Source organism: Amia ocellicauda, chromosome 10, assembly GCF_036373705.1.
Source record: "Amia ocellicauda isolate fAmiCal2 chromosome 10, fAmiCal2.hap1, whole genome shotgun sequence".
Lineage (NCBI taxonomy): Eukaryota > Metazoa > Chordata > Actinopteri > Amiiformes > Amiidae > Amia > Amia ocellicauda.
Window position 1 is genome coordinate 8,404,247 of NC_089859.1, and position 23,115 is coordinate 8,427,361.

Below are 23,115 nucleotides of genomic sequence, written 5' to 3' on the forward strand. Positions count from 1 at the left end.
TTTTTCTAATCGATATTAATGATCTGGACTCTGGGATAGTTAGCAAACTTGTCAAATTTGCAGATGATACTAAAATAGGTGGCTCAGCAGATACAATCTTGGCAGCACAGGCTATTCAGAGGGACTTAGATAACATTCAGTTGTGGGCCAACACCTGGCAGATGAAATTCAATGTGGACAAGTGCAAGGTAATACATGCAGGTAACAAAAATGTCCACTATAATTACACTATGGGAGGAACAGAACTAGATGAAGTAATGCATGAGAAAGACCTAGGAGTCTATCTGGACTCCTCACTTTCTCCATCCAAGCAATGTGGGGAAGCAATAAAAAAGGCAAACAGAATGCTAGGGTATATTGTCAAAAGTGTAGAATTGAGAACAAGGGCAGTGATGTTCAGACTGTACAATGCACTAGTTAGAGCTCATCTGGATACTGTGGACAGTTCTGGGCTCCACACTTCAAGAAAGATATCGCTGCTCTAGAGGCAGTTCAGAGGAGAGCAACCAGACTTAATCCAGGTCTGATGGGAATGTCCTACTCGGAGAGACTGAGGGACCTGAACCTTTTCACCCTGGAACAGAGGAGACTACGTGGGGACTTGATCCAAGTCTTCAAAATCATGAAAGGCATCGACCACATCAAACCAGAGGAGCTTTTCCAGATCAGCAGGGAAACACGCACCTGGGGACACAAATGGAAATTGGGCTTCAAGGCATTCAAGACAGAGAACAGGAGACACTTCTTCACACAGAGAGGTGTCACAATCTGAACAAACTCCCCAGCGATGTGGTTGAAGCTGACAATTCGGGAAAATTTAAAGTCAGACTGGATAGGATCCTTGGATCCCATAGTTTTTAATGGACACCAAACAAGCACGATGGGTCAAATGGCCTACTCTCGTTTTACAGTGCACCTAGTTACTGCACATCTGAGATCAATGCACTGCACTATAGTTACTGTACAGTGTGAGGTCTTTACAGTGCACTATAGTTACTGTGCATTTTGAGGTCATAAGACTGCACTATACTGACGTTACAGTGTGAGATCATTACACTACACTATAGTTACAGCACAGTATGTGATCATTACACTACACTATAGTTACTGTACAGTGTGAGGTCAATACTCTGCACTTTAGTTTCTGTACAGTGTGAGGTCATTACAGTGCACTATAGTTACTGTGCATTGTGAGGTCATAAGACTGCACTATAATTACTGAGCAGTGTGAGATCATTACACTATACTATAGTTACTGTACATTGTGAGGTCTTTACAGTGCACTATAGGTACTGCACAGTGTGATGCCATTAGACTGCACTATAGTTACTGTACAGTGTGAGGTCATTAGACTGCACTATAGTAACTGCACAGTGTGAGGTAATTACACTGCACTATAGTTACTGTGCAGTGTGAGGTCATTAGACTGCACTATAGTTACTGTACAGTGTGAGGTCATTAGACTGCACTATAGTTACTGCACAGTGTGAGGTCATTACAGTGCACCATAGTTACTGCACATTCTGATGTCAATACACTGCACTGTAGTACTGTACAGTGTGAGGTTTTTATAGGGCACTATAGTTACTGTACAGTTTGAGGTCATTATAGTGCACTGTAGTTGCTCTACAGTGTGAGGTCTTAAGACTGCACTATAGTTACTGTACAGTGTGATGTCATTACACTGCACTATCAGGGTGAGGGATGCCAATGTTAGTTCACGTGAAACATAGGCAATGGAAATGTACTTCATTTACATTCTATTAGTTGTGACATTTCTAACATTGGCGAAAAAATTACCTTAATTGGATGGAATCTAAAGATTGTGCAAAATGATCGTGGTCAGCTCAAATAATCACGGTCAGGCGATCATGTAATAATTGCGACAGGCCTAGTTTCTACCTACCATTTCACAGTTAAAGACATTATAAAAACACATTGGACTATATTATCCAGTGATCCCAAACACAATACAGTATTTAAAAACACTTTGCTTACAAATGTTCAAAAAATTTGAAAGACTATTTGACCAAATCAGATATTTATATGCCACCTGGAAGTATTTTTTTAATAACTGCTAGAATTACCAATTATCCTTGTTATAATTGTTCGAATTACAATGCTATGATTAAAGGTGAATATTTTACACACAAGGGGAAAGAAATGTATGTAAAAAGTGTAATCATGTGTAGAACAAATTATGTTGTGTATCTGTTGAAATGTCCATGTGGTTTGTACTATGTAGGGAAAACCAGAAGAGAAATAAGATTGAGAATACATGAACATAAAAGTACTATACTGAATAAGAACATTAAATCTTCTGTTGCCAGACACTTTAATGTCTGTAATCATGATGTGCGCTAATTATGTTTTTTGGTCATAGAAATAGTACACACCTCTAGAAAAGGAGGGGACAGAGGTCTAAATGAAGAATTATTTTTTGTTCTTTTTATTTAAGAAAGATTTGTCTTTGATGGATTTTTTTTGTTTTTTTTTCAAAACATTTTTTGGTTGAATTTTTTGTTTAAATTGAAAATGTCCAAAGTGAAATATTTTGAATTAAGAATGGTTATTTATACAAAAATGTATTGAAAATATATATTTCTATTTGAGTTGTTATTTGTTTAATGAATACTTTTGTAATTAGGAACAATTTAGGCTATACCCTGAATTAATAAACAACTAAATTGATGTACTAATTGTTCAATTAACTGTGATAACTATTTATGTGCTGTTGCATTCCGGGATTTTAAAACACTGAGGAAGGCAGATTGCCAAAACGTGTCTGTTTTCTTGTTCTGCTGTGGATTGGGGTGGTAATTTAGCAGATTTATACTATTTTGACGTGCTTCTGATCACCATTTTGTTAGTGGAGTGTGCGGGGCTTTTTTGATATGCAAGCTGATATAGATTGAAATGTTATGTACTACATGGTATAGGGAAGGCTAGGTGATGCAGCACTAAAAGCTGATGTTATCTATCTATTCACAGAAAGAATGTGTTTTTCTCACTCGGCAAAGCCGCAATCACCGTCTCCACAGGATTCCCAGTATCCATGTCATACTTGCAACAACAAAGCATTCATCTTAAACCATGTATTAGAGCTGTTCTTTATATTTTGTACACCCCAGGAGACACAACACTGATATGACAACAAACAGCAGCACCACTCCTTAAATATGTTCCTGCAAGGCTCTGGAAATTAAATAAAGAAATACCTTTGTTAAAAAAAAAAAAAAAACTCTGTGCCTGTGTCCACTTTAAGCTGCAATCCCTCCACCAGAGTTTAGCATCCTCTGGGGAGACACCGAATCTGTACCAGCAGCTCACCAGCTTCTGAATGTAATCCATTAACAAGGAAACCTGGTTAAAAGACCCATGTTTTTTCAAATAGTGTCTTAAGAACCACAGGTAGCCTTCACGTTGGTGTTTCAGACACTATGGTGCACCTTGTCACCCAACTGAGGCATTGAGTTGGGAATTTCTTGCCCAAAGGAAAGAGTGCCATCTATTGGTCCACTAAGACCAATCTCCATCTGCTTTGGATACCTCAATAAATAAATGAATGTGAAAGGCATCTGCCAGTAGTTAAAGGCCAACATCCTCTGTGATCAAAAGAAAGACATTATACACACAGTAGAACTTAGCTGTGTGATTTATGCATTGGACCATATCATATTCAATTGATATGTGTTGAATCACAGAAATGTTCTAAGGAAAAGTAACTGGAACAGCTGGACTACTGACCTTACTTATTGTTAGACATTCAAATATTCTTTTAAAAATGATAAGGGCATCTGCCAAGAAATAAATAATAATAATAATAATAATAATAATAATAATAATAATAATAATTGTCTTTTAAACCTTCTTTATAAAATAGTTATATAATACAAATCATATTTAGTACAGTGGTTTGTTTTTAATAGATATGTTTATATAATACATAAGGCAGAGCAAAGCAGACTATAATATCAACAGTTGGTGTCAATCTTTAGTTGAGCATCAGCACAGGAAATGTTATTTGAATACACTCTTGTTCCACTGGGCAGCGCCAATCAGCTCTAAATGAATCACTGAAGACTGTGATCAACAAGAATGCTTGTTGGACTAAATACAAATAGAACAATTTTACATTGAGTCATAATCATGCATGTATGAATATATTGTAGAATAATAATGCACCAATAATTCAGGTATATATTAAAACTGCTCCTGAAATGGCAACATTGCCCCCCTTCTGCACCGTTTACCCTGAAAATGTTCCTTCACAGAACAGAAACATATCCAAAAGTTAATTCCAATCGTTGATCTGATGACAAAAGATTACGGACTGATTTATTTGCTGTATTGTCTTGTTTGTGTCTTTTTATTATTTATTATTATTAGTTATATGTAGAGTAGGGATCCGTTCCACAGTGTTTATCGTAGGCTTGAGACAAGCTGGGGTTTTCTTTTGGAGTTTTGTGTCTTTTTGGTTTGAGCACTGTAAAGTAAAACACACATTTTCCCCACATCCCTGACACTGTGTTACTTAAACACACCTGAGAGCCCACCAGTGCTGGACATACCCCACACTGCCACAATATGATCAACATGATCAGATTTCCTATTTTAATGTATGTATTTACTTATATATTAAAATTATTACATTTAAAATCACATTTGTTTTCAGGTCCTTTATTATTTCTTACTTTACAAATGCAGTAATGTCCTGTCCAGTGGTTCATCTTTTCTTACACACACACAGTGTCTATATTTCTAACACGGGATTCTAGATTTCATTACAGGAATCATTACTGATTCAAATCAATGGACATTAAAATGACACAATAAGTATGTCATGAACAAAAAGAAAACCCAAAAATAAAATCCAACAATAGAATGCAAAATCATTCTCAAGTGTTTCCAACACTTTCCATTATACTGTAGTTTTGAAAGCTAAAAACAACAGTTCAAATAAATACTGAATGAACTTATCCCTCAAGCTGATGGGTTTCAACCAGGTCAAGTACTAGGTCAACACCCATTCAGCGAGCTCCTGGAAGCCTTCATCTCCAGCTTTGTTGTTTCCTGGCTGACAGGAGGCATTACATTCATTTTAATGCCAACTATTTGTAGTGGAAATAAGTTACTGGCTCTAGCGCTCCAGAATTGGAAATGCTAATTACAGAAATTGTCAAGGTCAGGCATCTATGGGTTTTTTAAACTGAAAACAACTAAGTAAATAAAATAAAAATACCCCCCACCTTTAGGGAATAACTGCATATTATCACTACTGAAGGAAAAAACACCAAAAAACAATTGGTTTCCTGCTATGCGAGAGAAGAAGGTCCCACAGTTTTAAGAGTGTGTGGGGGAATGTTTATTGTTCCAGCCGTTCGTGTTAATGACTAAGAGCAGTCATGGCAGCCAAAGGTCAGAAGTCAAACATTATGGAGAACTACCCAGACAAGCTGTAGAGTGAAGCTGAAGAACTTCCCAAGTGTTCGCATTTGTGACATTTCTTGCGTACGATCATTCTCCTCAGATCCCGCCCAGCATAAAGTGATACATTCTCCAAACCATACAAAGGCCCTTATTTGCCTTTAACTCTTTTTTTTTACCAATAATTTCTCACAGAACAGAAACAAACATCCTGTGAGTATATCTGAAACATCTTTACACTTACAGGCCCGTTCTGGCATTTTCCATTACTGCCTGTTTATATTCCAAATTTATTCTCACAAGGGAATATCTAATTTTAGCCTGTATGTAGTACAATGTAAATGGTATGCCAGTTCTGACATACAGAAACAAAAACCTAACCAGCCCTGAAGAGTACTAATACATTTATATATATATTTATATATATTTATATATATATATATACACATTTATATATATATATATATATATATATATATATATATATACACTCACCTAAAGGATTATTAGGAACACCTGTTCAATTTCTCATTAATGCTATTATCTAACCAACCAATCACATGGCAGTTGCTTCAATGCATTTAGGGGTGCGGTCCTGGTCAAGACAATCTCCTGAACTCCAAACTGAATGTCTGAATGGGAAAGAAAGGTGATTTAAGCAATTTTGAGCGTGGCATTGTTGTTGGTGCCAGACGGGCCGGTCTGAGTATTTCACAATCTGCTCAGTTACTGGGATTTTCACGCACAACCATTTCTAGGGTTTACAAAGAATGGTGTGAAAAGGGAAAAACATCCAGTATGCGGCAGTCCTGTGGGCGAAAATGCCTTGTTGATGCTAGAGGTCAGAGGAGAATGGGCCGACTGATTCAAGCTGATAGAAGAGCAACTTTGACTGAAATAACCACTCGTTACAACCGAGGTATGCAGCAAAGCATTTGTGAAGCCACAACACGTACAACCTTGAGGCGGATGGGCTACAACAGCAGAAGACCCAACCGGGTACCACTCATCTCCACTACAAATAGGAAAAAGAGGCTACAATTTGCACAAGCTCACCAAAATTGGACAGTTGAAGACTGGAAAAATGTTGCCTGGTCTGATGAGTCTCGATTTCTCTTGAGACATTCAGATGGTAGAGTCAGTAAACAGAATGAGAACATGGATCCATCATGCCTTGTTACCACTGTGCAGGCTGGTGGTGGTGGTGTAATGGTGTGGGGGATGTTTTCTTGGCACACTTTAGGCCCCTTAGTGCCAATTGGGCATCGTTTAAATGCCACGGCCTACCTGAGCATTGTTTCTGACCATGTCCATCCCTTTATGACCACCATGTACCCATCCTCTGATGGCTACTTCCAGCAGGATAATGCACCATGTCACAAAGGTCGAATCATTTCAAATTGGTTTCTTGAACATGACAATGAGTTCACTGTACTAAACTGGCCCCCACAGTCACCAGATCTCAACCCAATAGAGCATCTTTGGGATGTGGTGGAACGGGAGCTTCGTGCCCTGGATGTACATCCCACAAATCTCCATCAACTGCAAAATGCTATCCTATCAATATGGGCCAACATTTCTAAAGAATGCTTTCAGCACCTTGTTGAATCAATGCCACGTAGAATTAAGGCAGTTCTGAAGGCGAAAGGGGGTCAAACACAGTATTAGTATGGTGTTCCTAATAATCCTTTAGGTGAGTGTATATATATATAAATGTAATATATTATTACTGTGCATATTTTTAGCAAAGCTAATATCTTTACATTTCCAAGTTTGAAACACAAGATGCCTATCAGAACCCTTATAGATGTGGCTGATGTTTAACTCTTGATTCTCCAAGTATAAATTGCTTTAATGATTCCAATCCAAGTAAACTGAATTTGTGCAGACGGAACACAACCCAGGAACATCCCGTGAATCTCAATGCTTGGAGTCAATAGTCACTGTTAGACCCTGTCTTGGTCTCTGCCATGTTAAAAGTACTGCATGTCAACTGGTATCATATCCTAGTTCTTGCATCTATACTTATGCATTTAACTAAATTCAGCGTTGCAGATTTTCTTTCAATAACCATTTGCCATCACAACAATCTCATCCACTAAACCAGAAAAATTAAAAAAACATTCTGAAAAATACTTTTCAAAGAAAGACAGTTAGATTTAGAATTTAAATAAGCTGGATGAAAATAACTAAAATTATAAAATTCAAATAATTATATATTACTAAGAGTACAGCTACAATTCTTAACAATGGCCACACTGAATAATAATATAATATCAATCAAGTCCTATTTGCATTTAAGGCCCTAAGTGCAGATGCAGAAAACTAGAAATGTAATTTCCCATCAGGTGTTAAAGGGGTTTTGCATAGAACCTTAATGCATTGAAGGCAATATGCAATACTGGGTTCTATTCAATATTTACATTATTCAATACTTAAAGGGGTTCATGCAACTTATTCCTGGTTGACTGTATTGAGTCAGTATAATTTCCAGAGGTAATCTGTAAGAAGCTGCCTTCCGTGCCAATACTGAACAGGAGAGCCAGTGGGATCGCTATTGCATTTTCTTCAAAAGAAATACCGTCAGAAATACAGACCAACAGACTCCTCGTTTTATTCATTCTTTATTCGAGACACCATCCATCCATTAACCGTCCATTGTTTCCGGTCATTTACAAATTAGAAAGTTGATATCAAAAGTGCACTTTGTTATTTTTGCAATCTACAGTATACATTTTTTGCGGTTTTTGTACAACAAAAAGAAAACTAAAATACTAAACAAAAAAAACGATCCTGCCCAATATACAAAAACAAAACAAAAAAATACTGTAGTGCTCTGAATGGCCTAAAATGGTTTGATATGGACTGAAGTCAATGAAGGCAAAGAACCGATGGATTAATCAGGTCTTGTCCATGCTTCATTTTCTTTTTCCACACATATTTTTGATAAGTGATCAACCAAAATGTGTTTTCTGTACAAGTTTATCATTTCATTGAGGTTGCCTTTTAACATCTTTTGCATTCCAAAACGGAGACCTTGGCCTACACACAATGCAAATATAAAAAGTGAAAATCTAAGAAATTAAAATAATATAACTTTTTTTCTTAATCTTATTACTCATAAAAATAGAAGAGCTTTCCTTTTACACACATTCCCCCAACCCACCCGCATCACACTACCTACTTCCAGTTAACACGTGGATTGGAGGACTAGTAGTCAAGACCTTCATTCGGGCCAAACTCAACCTTCACCACTCGTTTGCGAACACCAGAAGAAACAAAAGTGTTTGGTATCCACTTCAGTCAACTACATTTTTCAAGTTTCAATCTCGTTATCTGGTGAGGTAAATGCTTTGCATGAACAATAATCAGACAAATACTTGAGCGTTTGCCTAAGACAAAGTAGGTTTCTGAAATTAAACCCAAACACGGGATCCTTGGCGGGCCACGTTCACGTTGGTGGTCAATAAACCTCCATTACAATTCGAATCCAAAACCCACATGTAGCATTCGGACGGTGTTTTCCCTCTGAACCCAAAATGTCTCCTTAATCTCTTACAAATCACTGTCAGCACAGACTTAAAACCAGCCAGTGTGTACAACCACCAACTCCAAATATTAACTGCTGCGAAAACTCACAAACTGTGCTTGAAGGATCAAATATAAATTAAATGAAAATATTTAGTGCTTAACTTTGTCAAGTTACAGAATTGGCAGATTTCAAGTAATTTTTTGTTCCCAAAAGACTGCAATACAAATACTTTGCCCTTCTACTACTAAGAGTGAGAAAGGTACCCATAACAGTGAACAGTACAAATCCTCCACCTCTGAGCACACTTCCCATTGGTAGATGAAGGGAAAGCACTGTATCCCAAACCCCAACCAGACAGAAGGGAGACCTTAAATTATCCAAGCCCCTCACTCACAATAATTGATCCAATTAACCCTACAGAAACTTAGTTGGCAGGCTGCAGATACAGCTGAATAAAACTGCCCATGTGAATACATTGCTGTCGATGACATCTTCCGTCAATGTGAATCAGAAGATAGTGTGAAAGGTCCTGCTATGGGCTTGGTAACTATGTGGCGTTTCAGGAAGCTGTAATATAAATGCACTGGTTTGCTCGGAAAACAACTCCCACTCACCCAACAACAAAAGATATATATGTATACTGTAATTCAAGCATGGAAATGGTTAAAAGTGTTGAACCTGCACAATCCTATGTATCTTTTTAGTATATTCAATAATACTGGAACTACTAAGGGCCATATTACTCTACCCACCAGCCCTTCCAAATAGATTAAACATTTAATATATTAAAAGGGGGGGTTTACAATTTAAGGAATCATTTAAACTGGTTGTAGGGACTGTGAGTATATTTAATTTTGTGTATATACTATATACACACAAAAACACTAAATAGTGCACTTGGTGGGATAGATACATTTTATGAATATGGCCCTATACATCTTCATTTTAGTTTGTACAAAAGTTATGTTCGACTGTTCAGTAAATCACTGCATTTCAGTTTGGGACATTTCATATAATTTGCATGCAGCAAGGCCTTGAGAACGAATACAAGACTCAAGAATGTGTGATTTGCGTACCTCACTACAGAGTCTACAAGAGCAAAAGTCTATCATTGAAACCAATCTTTAATGAACAAAAAAAAGTTAATATCTCTTTTGCACATTACATTTTTTTCAGCTGCCCTCTCTAAAATTACTTATGCCTCAGTTTCCTTGTTTGCGTTGGTACACTCCATCTATTTTTTTTCTGTGCACTATACTGCAACAGGCGGCAGTAACAGGGTACTTTAAAATAAACAAGGAAACTGAGACGGCACGCTTTACTAATATGTCAAAAGACACTGACTGAAAAGGGGATTGTAAAATATAATAAACCCTCTATCATTATATACAAAAAACACAATCCACTGTTTAAACTGCTGAAACAAAAGCAAACGAATAATAAGAAATAACAAAAAAGGTAATTATAAACCATATAAATATAAACAATTTGTCTGGCATAAAAGCAGCAGAAATCATCATTAACCCTTTAAGGTCCCCCAATGGCCCAACCTTTTTGTTTTCGAAAATCATGCTATAACCAGGGCCAAACTCCACAGGGGAAAAGAGCAGAAATGGTAGGCCATAGGGTTGGGTTGCTCTGGCAGGCACCAACAGCAATTGTACCCTGTATGGTGTGTGTGCAGTTGCAATCCCATTTTGAAGAAGAGTGCCAGCAGTTTCAATGAGAAAAATGCACAGACATGGCAGCCAGTTTACCACATTGCGCTTATTTTGTGGAGTGTTTTAAAGGCTAGCACAAAAGGTATGTAGGCTCTGAGAAGGACGGCCGGTACCTTTTATTTCAGTAAGGTAAACACTTTAGTTTAAGGATCAACTATAAGGCAAGTACTGTATTAAGCTTCATTTACTAATGAGCTGTAGTTAAACAGTTACCGAGTAAGTATAGAAAACTAGGAGGCACATTTTAAGTAGTAGTTGCTAGGTAGTTTAGTCATTAATTGCAAAGGAAAATAAAAATATATACATATATATTACTTAGTGTTAAAAACAATTAGTGGCTAATGAGCACATTGTTTTCTTTGCAAAGTCTTAATAAAGTTTTAAGTCTTGCATTTGGATTTTATGCTTTTATTAGTTAGGAATTTGTCTCCGTTAGCTAAAAAGCAGCACCATTTAAACATTACAAATGTAATTATTTGATAATTACTCATACTCTGTGCCCCTTGACTAGATCCTTAAAATAAAGCACACCCAAATACAATCTGTATAAATGAACTCAACAGTTAATCACAGTAGACTTAAGAATACTCTGCAAATTAGTCTATAGTAGGGTCTAAAAGGGTTAACCAAAAAAATTAAGAACAACAAAAAAACATATATATGCTTATATGGAATATTAATTCTAGTAGAAGTTAACAGCAGTATAGTCTTCTGTTGGACCATAACAAACGCCTACCTGTACCTGAGCAAGTCTCTTCAAAGTTGTAAAGTTGTAAGAGAGTTAACATACAATTTTCCTTAATTCACACAGGTTCGGATTTGTATTTTGTATTTATATGCAATCTGTGCGACAAGAAAATAAATAAATAAATCCAACGTCCCCCCCCAACCATCCCAATGCTTCAACGGTGGTATACAATGGTATACAAGTGTGATTTACAGTTAAATTCACCCCATGAACGGTTTACTTCAGAAGACTTAATGGCACAGAAACAGAGGACTGGGTCTACTGACACTGACAAGAAAAACACACAATGTACTGTTTTGTTCAGTCAATGAACAGACAGTAGTGCTTGGGATAAATGGGATGAAATACACTTCTTCCACCAATTTCACAATTGCTCAGTTATTGTAGGGGGTTATTGGACTTTGCATTCTGTGCCAGAAAGGATTCTGTGTTGGACGCTTCTTGGATAAAACCGGATTGACCTTGCAGTTTCTGTAGCAGTGGTATGCGGCTGACACAGCGCCCCAAAATGTCCGTAACATAACTAACACAGCTTCCCTATCGTTGAGACGAGACTTGCACAGGAGGAGACTTGACAGGCCCTCACTTAACGGATACAAATGGAGTGGGTAAGACCTGCCCCTCAGCCAGATCATCTTGTGCTCCTGTCTGAAGATGTTTCTCCTAAAGTCTGTTGCTCCACAGGAAGCCTGCGGGAGGGGAATCTGCCGAGCCAGATCCCGCCCCCAGCACCCCACCCCCCCGCCCAGTGATGACCACAGCTCGTCGCTTCAGCTCAGTCTCTTGACTGATAGAAGAGGATGTATCCCGACTCAGAGTTCTTGGAAATGTCAGATGTTAGACCGTAAAATTCCTCTATTGCTTGGGCGTCTATTTTCTACAGGGGGTGTAAAACAACAAGAACAAAAATAGACATTAGTGGCAGGGAAGTATTATGGGAAATTAGAAAAGCAGGATCATAACCTTGTGGTTTGTGTATCATAAATAAACAAAAACAGGTCTGTGTTGTATTACACAGAGGAAAATAAATTACGCGACAGACAACTGTATTTGTTAACCCCGGCCTCATGCATCATACTGTCCTCATATCTATATCCACGTTGTTTTTGGTGAGATTATGATTATTATTGTTTGTTTAAGCTTCCCTATCTATTTTTTGTGAAAGGGACTGACGAAAACATTCTTTAAAGGTTCAAATGTGAGAACTTAAACATTTAAACATGTAAACACGGAATCCCAAAGGACTCTCATAACTAAGAATAAGAGTATCTTTCCCAGAGAAAATACATCCGACAGACAGAGATACACATGGTGCTCTGCTGTTCAATCTTAATTCCTTCAAAGCTCCTTTCCCATGAAGGTCATCGATCGGCCAACTGACCAATCCTCTCCGTCTCTCAAACTCAGTCGCCCCCTCACTAGTACAGAACAACAGCTAAGAATGCATTCTTCATTTATTATTCTATTTTGGTTTGTATATACAGCTATTTCGGGGAACACCTCCATCCATGGTTTCTATATTTAGACACCAGAGACAAATCGCAGTATGTAAAAGAAAATACGTTCTTTCTATTGAGTGTCTGCTACAGGACACGCCTACTGCGTTTCCCTCTCTGTGAAACATGCCAGTAAGACGTCTGGAATGAGATTTGTTGTGCTTTGTCAATTTGACCCAAAGCACTTTGCGTTTCTGAACACGCTGCCAAAATTCAAGTTCAATCACATTCATGGGCAGAGCCATCATTAGAATAGCTTTTGACTTGGAATCTATGCATATGCTGCCAGTGCTATTTCTTACGTTTCTGCCTGGCTTTTCTATATGCTCCCAATCGGCAGTCATAAAAAGATAATCAAGAATATATTTGATGAATAGAACTTCAATCTAGATTTGTCATACTGATTAACTCCACAGTTTCCTTAAAGCTTTACAAATACAATTTATCCAACATAGCCTTATACAGCTCTATGGGTGTGTGTGTGTGTGTGCGTGTGTGTGGACACGCATGTTCTTTTTGGGGGGAGGATGACCTGAAGAAGGGATAAGTCATACCTCTACAATGTCATCATCAAAAAGCAGCCAGAACCCATGACTCTTCACAATGGTGATATAATGACCTCGATTAGGGCCACTGTGGATGAAAAGACAAGACATAAACAACTTTAAGAACACAGGGAAATCGAATATTTATCCTTATAAAGTTAGCTAGAACATGATGGAATTTGGTTCATCATATTTAACCTGACATACCCTGTTGTATATTCTGTATGCAGGTTATAATTTATCTCATTTTCTTGTGTAGGCCACGTTTACCACAAGTACACTTATCCCTTTCATAATTAGTCCTTCCAGACAAATGTAAATTCAATAAAAACTGTACTGAAGCAGGGTTTCAGCAAGTATTACAAAAAACGATCCATCGATGAAATATGAAGGGAGAGCGGAGGGTCGGAATTCTGTATCGGCCACGTTAACCATTGAAAGAAAGAGAAATAAAATATTTAGGACCACTTTATTAGTTCAAATCTCTTTTAAACTCATAAGGTTGACACCTGGAACAAATCGGTTACCCTCTTGAGCTTTTCCCACACGAAGGGAAAACACACACCAGATGTGACAAAATCTGAAAGTTTAACTTCCCTACAATGGCATCCTGAAACACTTAAGGGAAGCTTTAAAACTTAATGGCCGTTTCTATATTCGCACAGAAATGTACAATGGTGGCAAGTGTTCCATAAATATGAGTCTATAGACATGAAAGAACCCCCTACCCTCCACAACTGCCCCGAGACACCAAATACTGCACTCAGGGCAGCCTGACAGTTTATGCTGGATGTGGTTACCTGCCACAGTGCACCACGACAGCCACCAGGTCATACATTCGGTCAGGGTTGGTGGCGTCTCCAGATGTGTTGAACAGTCGCAGCTCCAGCGGGAAAACAACGCGATAGGAGAGCTTAGTGTATCGGTGGAGCTGATCCATGTACTTAAACCTCTTCAAGTGCAGAGCCAGAATCATGGGCAACTTCTTTACCCTCATCCTAAACATACAAACATACACGTACATAAAGACAACAAAGCTCTGCAGCATTAGGGCAACATCAAAGGGAATTCATGCCTGACTGGGGGTTTCGACTGGTAATGTCAATCTGAAGTCAACACTCGACAGCCTCAGTCTGTTCTCAAATTCTCAAAAAGCTCAAGTGATTAATTGGGCCAATTTAGGAAATGTCTACCAACACGGCGCATTTTATGGCACTTTCTGGGCAGGCACACATTTGATTTAATTGTCTATTTAATGTACTAGTCTGCATTAAATATAGGTTTCTAAATCAAGACAAGATAAGAATCTGCTCTGATGGGAAGTTACTGAGCCAAGTTACTGGGCTTGCGTCAGTGGGTAGCTCGGGTCTTCTCAAAACGCAGGGCTATGTTTGATTATGTTTTATTTTAAATGGTAAGTGTGAAAAAAAAAAACTAACCTCTTCTGTGCTTCCTGTTTACTCCGACACTGTTCACAGTAGTACTTGTACTCGCTGCATAGGGTCTCAGTGTTGCTGAAGCCCCTGTGGAGAAATAGGACAAGAACAAATGATTGTGTGAATTCCAACCAACATACACATTGGAAAATTAAGAAAATGTTTCTTAGCCCACCTCAAGCAATGGGTTATTGAAGTGTTTTGTTCCACATCTACCGAGAGATCCAAAAAGTCCTCATCTTTGCTGCTGACCTGCGAAGAGAAAGACGTGCAAACTGAAAAGATCAGCCTCATGCTGCAGTTGAGGCCTTCAACGTCCCATAGTCAGCCACGTCACATTTTCAGTAAGGCGGCCTACTTTCGATAAGATGTAACGATGCCAGGCCCTCCCTAGTTAAGCGTGTGCCTCTCACCGCTTCGCAGTTGAGACAGCGAGTCTCGTTGGTGAGCGTGCCCTGGAAGATCTCGTGGACCCAGGTCTCCTCGGTCTTGTCCGCCTCCTCGCTCTCCACACAGCCGTTCTGCAGTTTGCCATTCTGCTTCTCCTGGTTCATCTCCTCCTGCAGGAGGTCAGCAATGGTGTTGAGCAGGTAGTTCAGGAACTCATGCGCATCCTGTTGCATATAGTTGTCAAAGAGCTCTGGGGGAAAGAGCAGTACACAGACATGGTCATTAGTCGTCATATTTAAAATAATAAACAAACGTTTGAAGGGAAAAGCTGAATTTGTTTGTAAAGAAAAATTTACACTGCAATTTCCAAATGTCTTTAAATGAAGGGACACGTTCGATACCTATTGCTCACCAGTCAGAGAAGTATATTATCTATCTGTTTAGGCAACCTGGGGTTTACACATCTTATCAAGGATTATGGGATGTTTGATTTCAGTCAGATTATAAAAGATGCTAAGGTAGAGTTTGATGTATCAGTATTAATTGAGATTGTTTGGTTTATTTAAGGTTAAAGGAGTTTCAACCCAATCATTACTAAGAAATAAGCTACACGTAAGGATTATAGTTTGAAATGGATTAAATTGCAAACTATTTCTGTGTGGAAACAAACACTAACACACTTGGTAAAATAACACAAATTATACCACAAAAAAATTGTCAATAAAGTCAAAATATCAATCACAGAAACTAGAAACTTGATCTTTATAACTCAGGTGTTTGAGAGGTTGAAATTAACACGGTGCCTCTATAACATGCATAGTGATATTGATTGAGATATTAAAAAATGCATGAGACACAGTATATTAATTAAAAATAAAGTACAAAATTTGGATTTGTAGAAAATGATCTTAAAGATATTAGTTTAAACTTAGGATAACCTTAAAAACCCCATAATCATGATGGTGTTGTGAACCACATAATTCTAGAAGCAATTTACACGCTTTAGCTCCGTTTTCACTTGAGTAGTGTTGCCATAGGAACCGGTTCAGCGCTAACAGAAGCCCCCCCCAGCCCCCCCCCAGCCCCCCCCAGCACCAGCACTGCACAGACTGGAGGCCAAAGTCAGAAAGTCCGTCTGCCTCCTGCTTCACTGTCTACCAAGTTATTATATTGGCTTGAGTGCCCCTTCAGTGTGAATCAATACAGTGGATTAGCTTTTCACTTTCAAAAATATTGGGCTCTATAATGCAACCTGTGCCCCTGAAAAGGACATATGATCTAGCGGAAGTGACTATATCCATTACCCCCCTCCCCTTTACTTTACCAAAGGCTTTGAGAAGTTAATTACATAAGAAATTAACTCCTGGAAGAAAAAATAAATATCTAGACCTTTGCATCTCTATCTTTAATTGCCGCTTATTAAGATTTGTGACTATTTTGCAAAGTGGGAATGTCCAACTATCCTTCCCTGGAATCTATTCAAGTTTGTAAGATAATAATAACTTTTAAAATGACTAATGTTTTTCATAATGACAATTCATTCCATTCGGATTTTAACTTGACGTAGAAACTGATAAAAACTAAGCTTTATCTTGATGGGTTTATTTCGGTATGATTTATTTAATTTTTCTTACCTTATTTGGAAACCAGAATTTCAAAATTCCACAACTAAAAATAAGATCTACATCTAATTAAACTACTAAATTAATCTTGGGTATACCAAGACAGCACATGTCATACATTCTGTATCATTTATTTTCCAATATGAAAGACTTGCATAGTTAAATGCATTCAAATGTCTACAAGAGGCAAACAGAAGAGGTATACAGAAGAGAGTGTAAAACTGGCTGCAGGTTTTAATATTTACTTTTCACAGTGTTAAACTGATTGGTCATGAGCCATGTATCCCAATAACAGTGGAGAGGAGGCATGGTTTCTGCTCTAATGATGCACACTGTGGATCATTACAAGCATGGGTAGAAAACAACAAAGCACACTCAGTTGTGTTTTTAAGTCATTTCCATTTACATCTAAAAGTAGACAGACTATTACACGGTAAAAACCATTCATGTATTTAAAAACAAATCTCTCTCCTGATACAATGCCAAAATAACCAAAATAAGTGCTTAAATAAGTGATTCTTACTTAAATAATATTAGTTTAAATGTTGTTTACAAATTAGGGATAAAATTGACAAAGTTCAAAGAGCAGAACCAAAAGCATCTCTACAACTACATGACAACGTTCAACGTACGTAGAACAAATGAAACAGTTGATCTTATTGTCCCGGGCAATCTGTCCACCTCATATTAAATTAGTCCACAGTTTACTCAAAGTGAAAATATAGTTTATATACGTCTTCTCACCGTTTTCTTTCCTGAGCCGGGAGATGAACTTCTTCGGCGGGATGACTCCCACCTTCTTCTTCTGGGTGGCGATGCTATTAAAGAGGTCCGACAGGCAGGTCAGCAGACTCTCCTTCTTCCTTGGCTGGATCTTATATGCCAGAACTTTTTCCCGAAAAGGCCGGCAGAAGTAAAGTGCTTGCAAGACGGAGTTGCAGTAGCAAGTGTTTCCAAACTGAACAAAGAGAAGGAAAGAAGGGTGATCAGAGATCTCAACACAGAGACAACAGGTAAGGTAATGTCTAACAAAAGGATATAACAGAATCACTTGGCTTTGTTAGTGATGAAGGACATAATATGAAGACTGATATTTATAACATGGGCATGTAGGTATTGGGGGGAAACTAGACAATTCTACTGTATTTGGGGAGGCATATTTTAATACCCCAAGGTGGTGTAGAACTTTTAAAAAGTAATTTTGTCAATTGACAACTTAATAAGACATATTAAACTAACTAACTAATTAGATAAAGTTTTGAAAAACACATGTCAAAGACTACTGGATCATTATAAATGTTGCCAATAAAATCAGAGACTTTTAATAACACAAGGTTAAGCAAATATTCCTAGGAGCCACTTGAGAGAGAAACTGAAAGGCAGGAAGGAAACATTTACATTTCAATTGGATATGGAAATTGGTATTTTGCAATTTTTCAAGAATTTGCATAGGATACGAGGAGATCTGCATACAATATACATGGTGTATAGTTACCAAAATAAGCATTTAGCTACAATCTATAAACTTACTTGTAAACTATTTTTGGGAGAAGGACCCTTATTTGCCGTGAGCTCCCATATCATACATTCCTATGATAGCAATGGATTCCTTTCATACTGACTGACACATTGTTCTTGAATTCTGGGTCATGAACTCATAGCTAAAAATAAGCTGGGTATGCCTTAAAGCAATCTGCATGGCTGCTATAATGTGGCTGGCCAGTTCAATTACATTGTTACTGCAAAGACACTACTCTTAAAGTGGGTGAGCAGCACAAACAATAGAGGAGAAGAATTGAATATATTGTCTACGTATAAGGTATGGCATGCTAATTTGGGTGCGTTTATAATAAAAAAATACTTTTCTTCAACATTGCAATATGGAAGTACAGTTATAAGAATATAGCATTCAAGTACAATTAAAATTGTAACGTAAATATAACGTGGATTAAAAATATATATACAATAAACTCTAAATTATTAATCTTTATAGAAACATGTAAACATAAGCTCTCTTAGGGTATCAAAAAAAACATGTAAACACACACACACACGTATATAGGCTACACTATATATTTATACCTTAATAGATGCAGATGTCTGCACTTGTTATCTCATTGTACTAGGATGTGTTCTTATTGTATTTTGTATTACTGCACATTTGTAATGTTTTAAAATGTGTTTTGTGTAAACTGTAAGATGCCCTCAATAAGGTCCTCAACTTAGAAATAAATATAATTATATAAATATAATTGCTGTGCCAAATTAAGGGCTAGACGCATATCTAATATCACATTTCAATTTACTGTTAGAAGCATCTTTCTACTATTTATATATCAAAATGCAATAACAACTTCAAAACTTGCGATTTGCAGGTGTGTCATAATTTTGATGTGGTGTAGCCCTGTTTTTCATTTTAGGATTTCACAAATTTAATTTAAAAAAAGGCACAACACGAATTTCTTATAATAATGAAAGAAACTAATTAAAATCAGCCAAATTTCCATCCAAAGACCTTCATTAATTTTACACATTATCTACTAGAACCCCTAGTATTTCTCTAGTATTACTCCCCCAGGGCATCAAATTTAGGTTGCCCTAAATCAGCATTTATCAAAAAGTGTATCTCCAGTGTCATGGAAAGTGTTTTCCATGAACACAGCAACAATATAGATATGCAAACCATAGTATTTTGACCAAAGAAAGCTATCAATAGCTATAAGTGTGGACTAAAGTATTCCAAGGTCAATGACTCAGATCTGAGTTCAATTCCTATATCTGTAAGAGTTAATCATTTGAAACAACTATAACGCCTCGCATTTAATTATATTCAGGTCAGATATTTTGAGGTGTGAAAAACACTTTGAGACTGTGCATGACTCATCCTGATTGTTTCCAGAAACGTAGGGTCTCAAATGCTTTAGACATACTGTATGCACTGATGGGGTTTGAATTACATTCAGGAAAAACACACACTTACAGTCAATAAACAGAAAACTGAAATAGACATTCACAGAAATATTAAAGAATACATTAAAGCATTTGCAGCCCAAACTACACAAGACAAGTTTGTTGTTCTGGTTACAAAAACAACAACACCATGTCCAAGCTAAATCAGATATCCAGCTGTACTTTAACTTGGAGCTCATTACAGTTCTGCTATACATTACTTTACACATTTTCTTCTCTCGCTCACAAACTTCTGGGTGAAAATCGAACATAAAGATTCACAAATAATAATAATTTCTTGTTTGGGGCCTTCAAGTAAACCCGTTCAGAAGTCAGCGTGCGGCAGAGAGCCAAGCGCAAAAAGGAAAAAAGGCACTTACGTTGACCAAGCCGAAGTAGTGTTCATTCACGGGAAACTGTTCCGGTCCAATCTCTTTCTCCAAAGCTGAGGCATTGGCGCCCTTATGAAGACAGACAATTAAGGCATGTCTTGTTATTCATTATCCAGTCTCTAACACAGCAGTCTTAGTTACAGTCTTGGTAATGATCGACTGAAAAGCTCTGAACTTAAGAGAAAATAAAAGGCTTCCAGAACATAACATTTTAAAGCTTATATCCACCTGCATCACCTCAACAGTTTTTGTCTTAGGACTGCGATGCATCTCCTGTGTTCAAACCCTGAGCAGCCTTCAACTGTCTTTGGTTTGAAATCCGCTATATTTAGTTTCAAGATGTCGGTTTGCACATCTGGGAAGTTTCCAGAGGTTTCACATCTGGTTCTGTGTTAGAACTCACAGAAAACTCATGGCATCAAGGAATCCTCAAATATCTAAAACATGCACTTTTACAGCTGGTAAGCACTTCCAATCTGAGGAACCTGACACAACATTAAAATAATTAACTTTTTATGTCCAGCTTGGGAATGCATTCCCTTGCAGTTTTCAATGAGGTACAACAACCTTCACCTCCATTCCAAAGGAGTTATACAACTGTTAACAAAATACAAAATGTAATGAATAAATACATGAATAAATCACACTGCTTGCACTTTGATATTTCTACTTAATCCGCAGCTGTAGATATTCACAAAGGAGACACATAATAGACACCTTTTCCTGATCACATGATTGGTTCATGGTTTTTAACTGATGATTTGAAAAATTGCAGTGTGTGTTTAATATAGCATATTATAGCATATAGGAAAAGGCTGGATGAAAAGATGAGGAAAAGGGATGATGAAGGGGTGGCAGGAGGTTGCTCCAGGGCAAGGTTCAACACTGCGAGGTCTAGAGATCAGGGAGGCTTATAGTCTCAGACCAGACTTCAAATTAAAGGTGGCTGATACGATTGCTTTAGGCATCTAGTCTAGCCTGCTGTTAAGTGTCTCAGCTTTCAGATCTCCTGAACACCATGCAGGACCTCACTGCTAACCTCACATTGTACTTTTGTCTGCAAGACACTAGAACAAATAAAAATAAAAGCCTGGTATCATTTATTTGGCTACTGTTTTCAAATAGTAAATGCGTGTGTGTGTGTGTGTGTGTGATAACTATTTTCCTGTTCTAGCTTTTGTTAAATCACAATTATGTGTGTGTTTAAAGCAGCCATGCTTACGTTAATGGGTTGTAGAGTTTGTCATGGAAACTGAATGATCTCTTCCGCTTGTTGTGCAATATGCATAGCCTCTAGTCAAAATGGGCTGCATTGGTCTGGGTGCTTGGCTTTAAGAAATCAGTTAAACATTATTATTTGAAACATTAAATTTGAAAATGTTAGAAGGTAACATAAGCATAAGCTGTTACTCAAAAACAGTTGAACATTCTGGAATATATACTGAAGATATATCGTGCATCATGTCAGTAAACTAGGAATCGATATTCATAACTTCATCTACAGGAGCGGACAGACAAGAAATACGCCAGTCTGTCACACTAGCACTGGTCGCTGTGTTTACGAGTCATCAGCACATCATCCCGCTCCTGTGCTTTAACCCTCAGTGCGTCGTGCTGTTGGCGGTGCAGCGCTGGCAGGACAAACATGCACCGTCGCTGTCCCACTAAATCTGCCTGACAGACGAGCAAAATAACACTTAAACCCCCACTTGATTCCTGAATGTTGCGCATGTTATTTAGCCCGTAAATACGTCTCCCTATGTGTGACTGACGCTGGCGCCGACAGTGCTGTTTAAAGTGCTCAGATTTAAAAACACATCCACCTCCGCGCTGCACGGCTGCAAACCACAACTATATCTGAACAACCGGCTGCTTCATCACCTTCCTGCCCAATGACCAGCGAGCAGGGATCACTGCGACCGGTTATTTTTACCGCACGTCGTGGAAACTCGGATCGGTTAAAAAAACACATCGCATTTCAACTTGAAGGAGCTTTAATAATAAAAGCCGATGCACCCACGCCTCACTGATATCACTACCACCGCGCAGCACTAACACAGGGGCGGGGGGACTTCCTGGAAAACAACGCCGGGAATCTACCGCATCGCCGCCGGACCGGAGCCAAACGCAACTCGCCGCGGTCGCAGGACACCCAATCTGCCGGCAGGATATGAGGAGAAAACGCTCACCATCGTACAAATCGAGGCGATCTTTCGGACTGTCATCAGTATTTCCATCCGTCTGCCGCCATATTGGACCGAACCATACACTGAATTGACAGCCGCAGCGGCCGGAGTTCCGGGGAAGCTGGTCCAGCCGAGCCCACGGTCACAAAGAGGGAGTGTCGCTGGGATATGCGTCCGACGCAGCCTGCAGTGGTTAATAGGCCCTTCCCATAAGGGCGGCCATGTTGGAATGAAAACGAGGCTCCGCGCACACGCAGGCACTGTGACTTTCCCAAGTCTGGTCTCCACTCCACCTGACTGGGTGTGCAGCATGAGGAGCAGGTCATCTTCACTGTGGTGAAACCATAAGCACTGCTATTACTGTATAACACTGTTAACCGATTTAAAAGTGTAAATACCAAAATGCATGTAAATGAATGAGTTCTGAAATAATTAACATAAAGGTATTTAGCTGTTTTGTTTTCTTCATACAGACAGGGAGTGTGTAAAGCATTTAAATGTGCACTTTGAGATATTCATGTCACCCCTCATTGCATACACTTATTTGAACAACTTAGCTGAAAACAAACCTAAAAGCAACAAGAACAACAACACAAAGCTGAAATATGAGATATTGATAGTGGAATAATGTTAACAACACTAATAAAATTAGCGGATACATGCATGAAATG

At 38.2% G+C, this 23,115-nt stretch overlaps 1 protein-coding gene across 2 annotated transcripts; it reads right to left on the minus strand.

Moving 5' to 3' along the window:
• Window positions 1-462: 462 nt before the first annotated feature.
• usp12b (ubiquitin specific peptidase 12b) lies at window positions 463-22,667 on the minus strand. 2 transcript variants are annotated; one of them, XM_066714874.1, is made up of 9 exons: window positions 22,448-22,667; window positions 20,247-20,327; window positions 17,662-17,875; window positions 15,319-15,545; window positions 15,081-15,157; window positions 14,909-14,992; window positions 14,270-14,467; window positions 13,479-13,557; window positions 463-684 (listed from the first exon to the last, which is right to left on the minus strand). In XM_066714874.1, the coding sequence occupies exons 1-9, from the start codon at window positions 22,493-22,495 to the stop codon at window positions 538-540; spliced, it is 1,155 nt and encodes a 384-aa protein (XP_066570971.1). In that variant the 5' UTR covers window positions 22,496-22,667; the 3' UTR covers window positions 463-537. The 2 variants fall into 2 exon arrangements, with proteins under 2 accessions (XP_066570971.1, XP_066570973.1); XM_066714876.1 differs by lacking the exon at window positions 463-684 and adding an exon at window positions 8,036-12,305 and having other exon boundaries at window positions 22,448-22,657.
• Window positions 22,668-23,115: the final 448 nt, after the last annotated feature.

Bases quoted from the DNA above. Each gene is read 5' to 3' on its own strand.
- usp12b (XM_066714874.1), bottom strand. From the start codon at position 22,495: ATGGAAATACTGATGACAGTCCGAAAGATCGCCTCGATTTGTACGATG. The intron at 14,993-15,080 runs GTGGGCTAAGAA...ATTTCTCCACAG, and splicing joins TCAATAACCCATTGCTTGAG to GGGCTTCAGCAACACTGAGA. The intron at 13,558-14,269 runs GTAACCACATCC...TTTCATCCACAG, and splicing joins GTCGTGGTGCACTGTGGCAG to TGGCCCTAATCGAGGTCATT.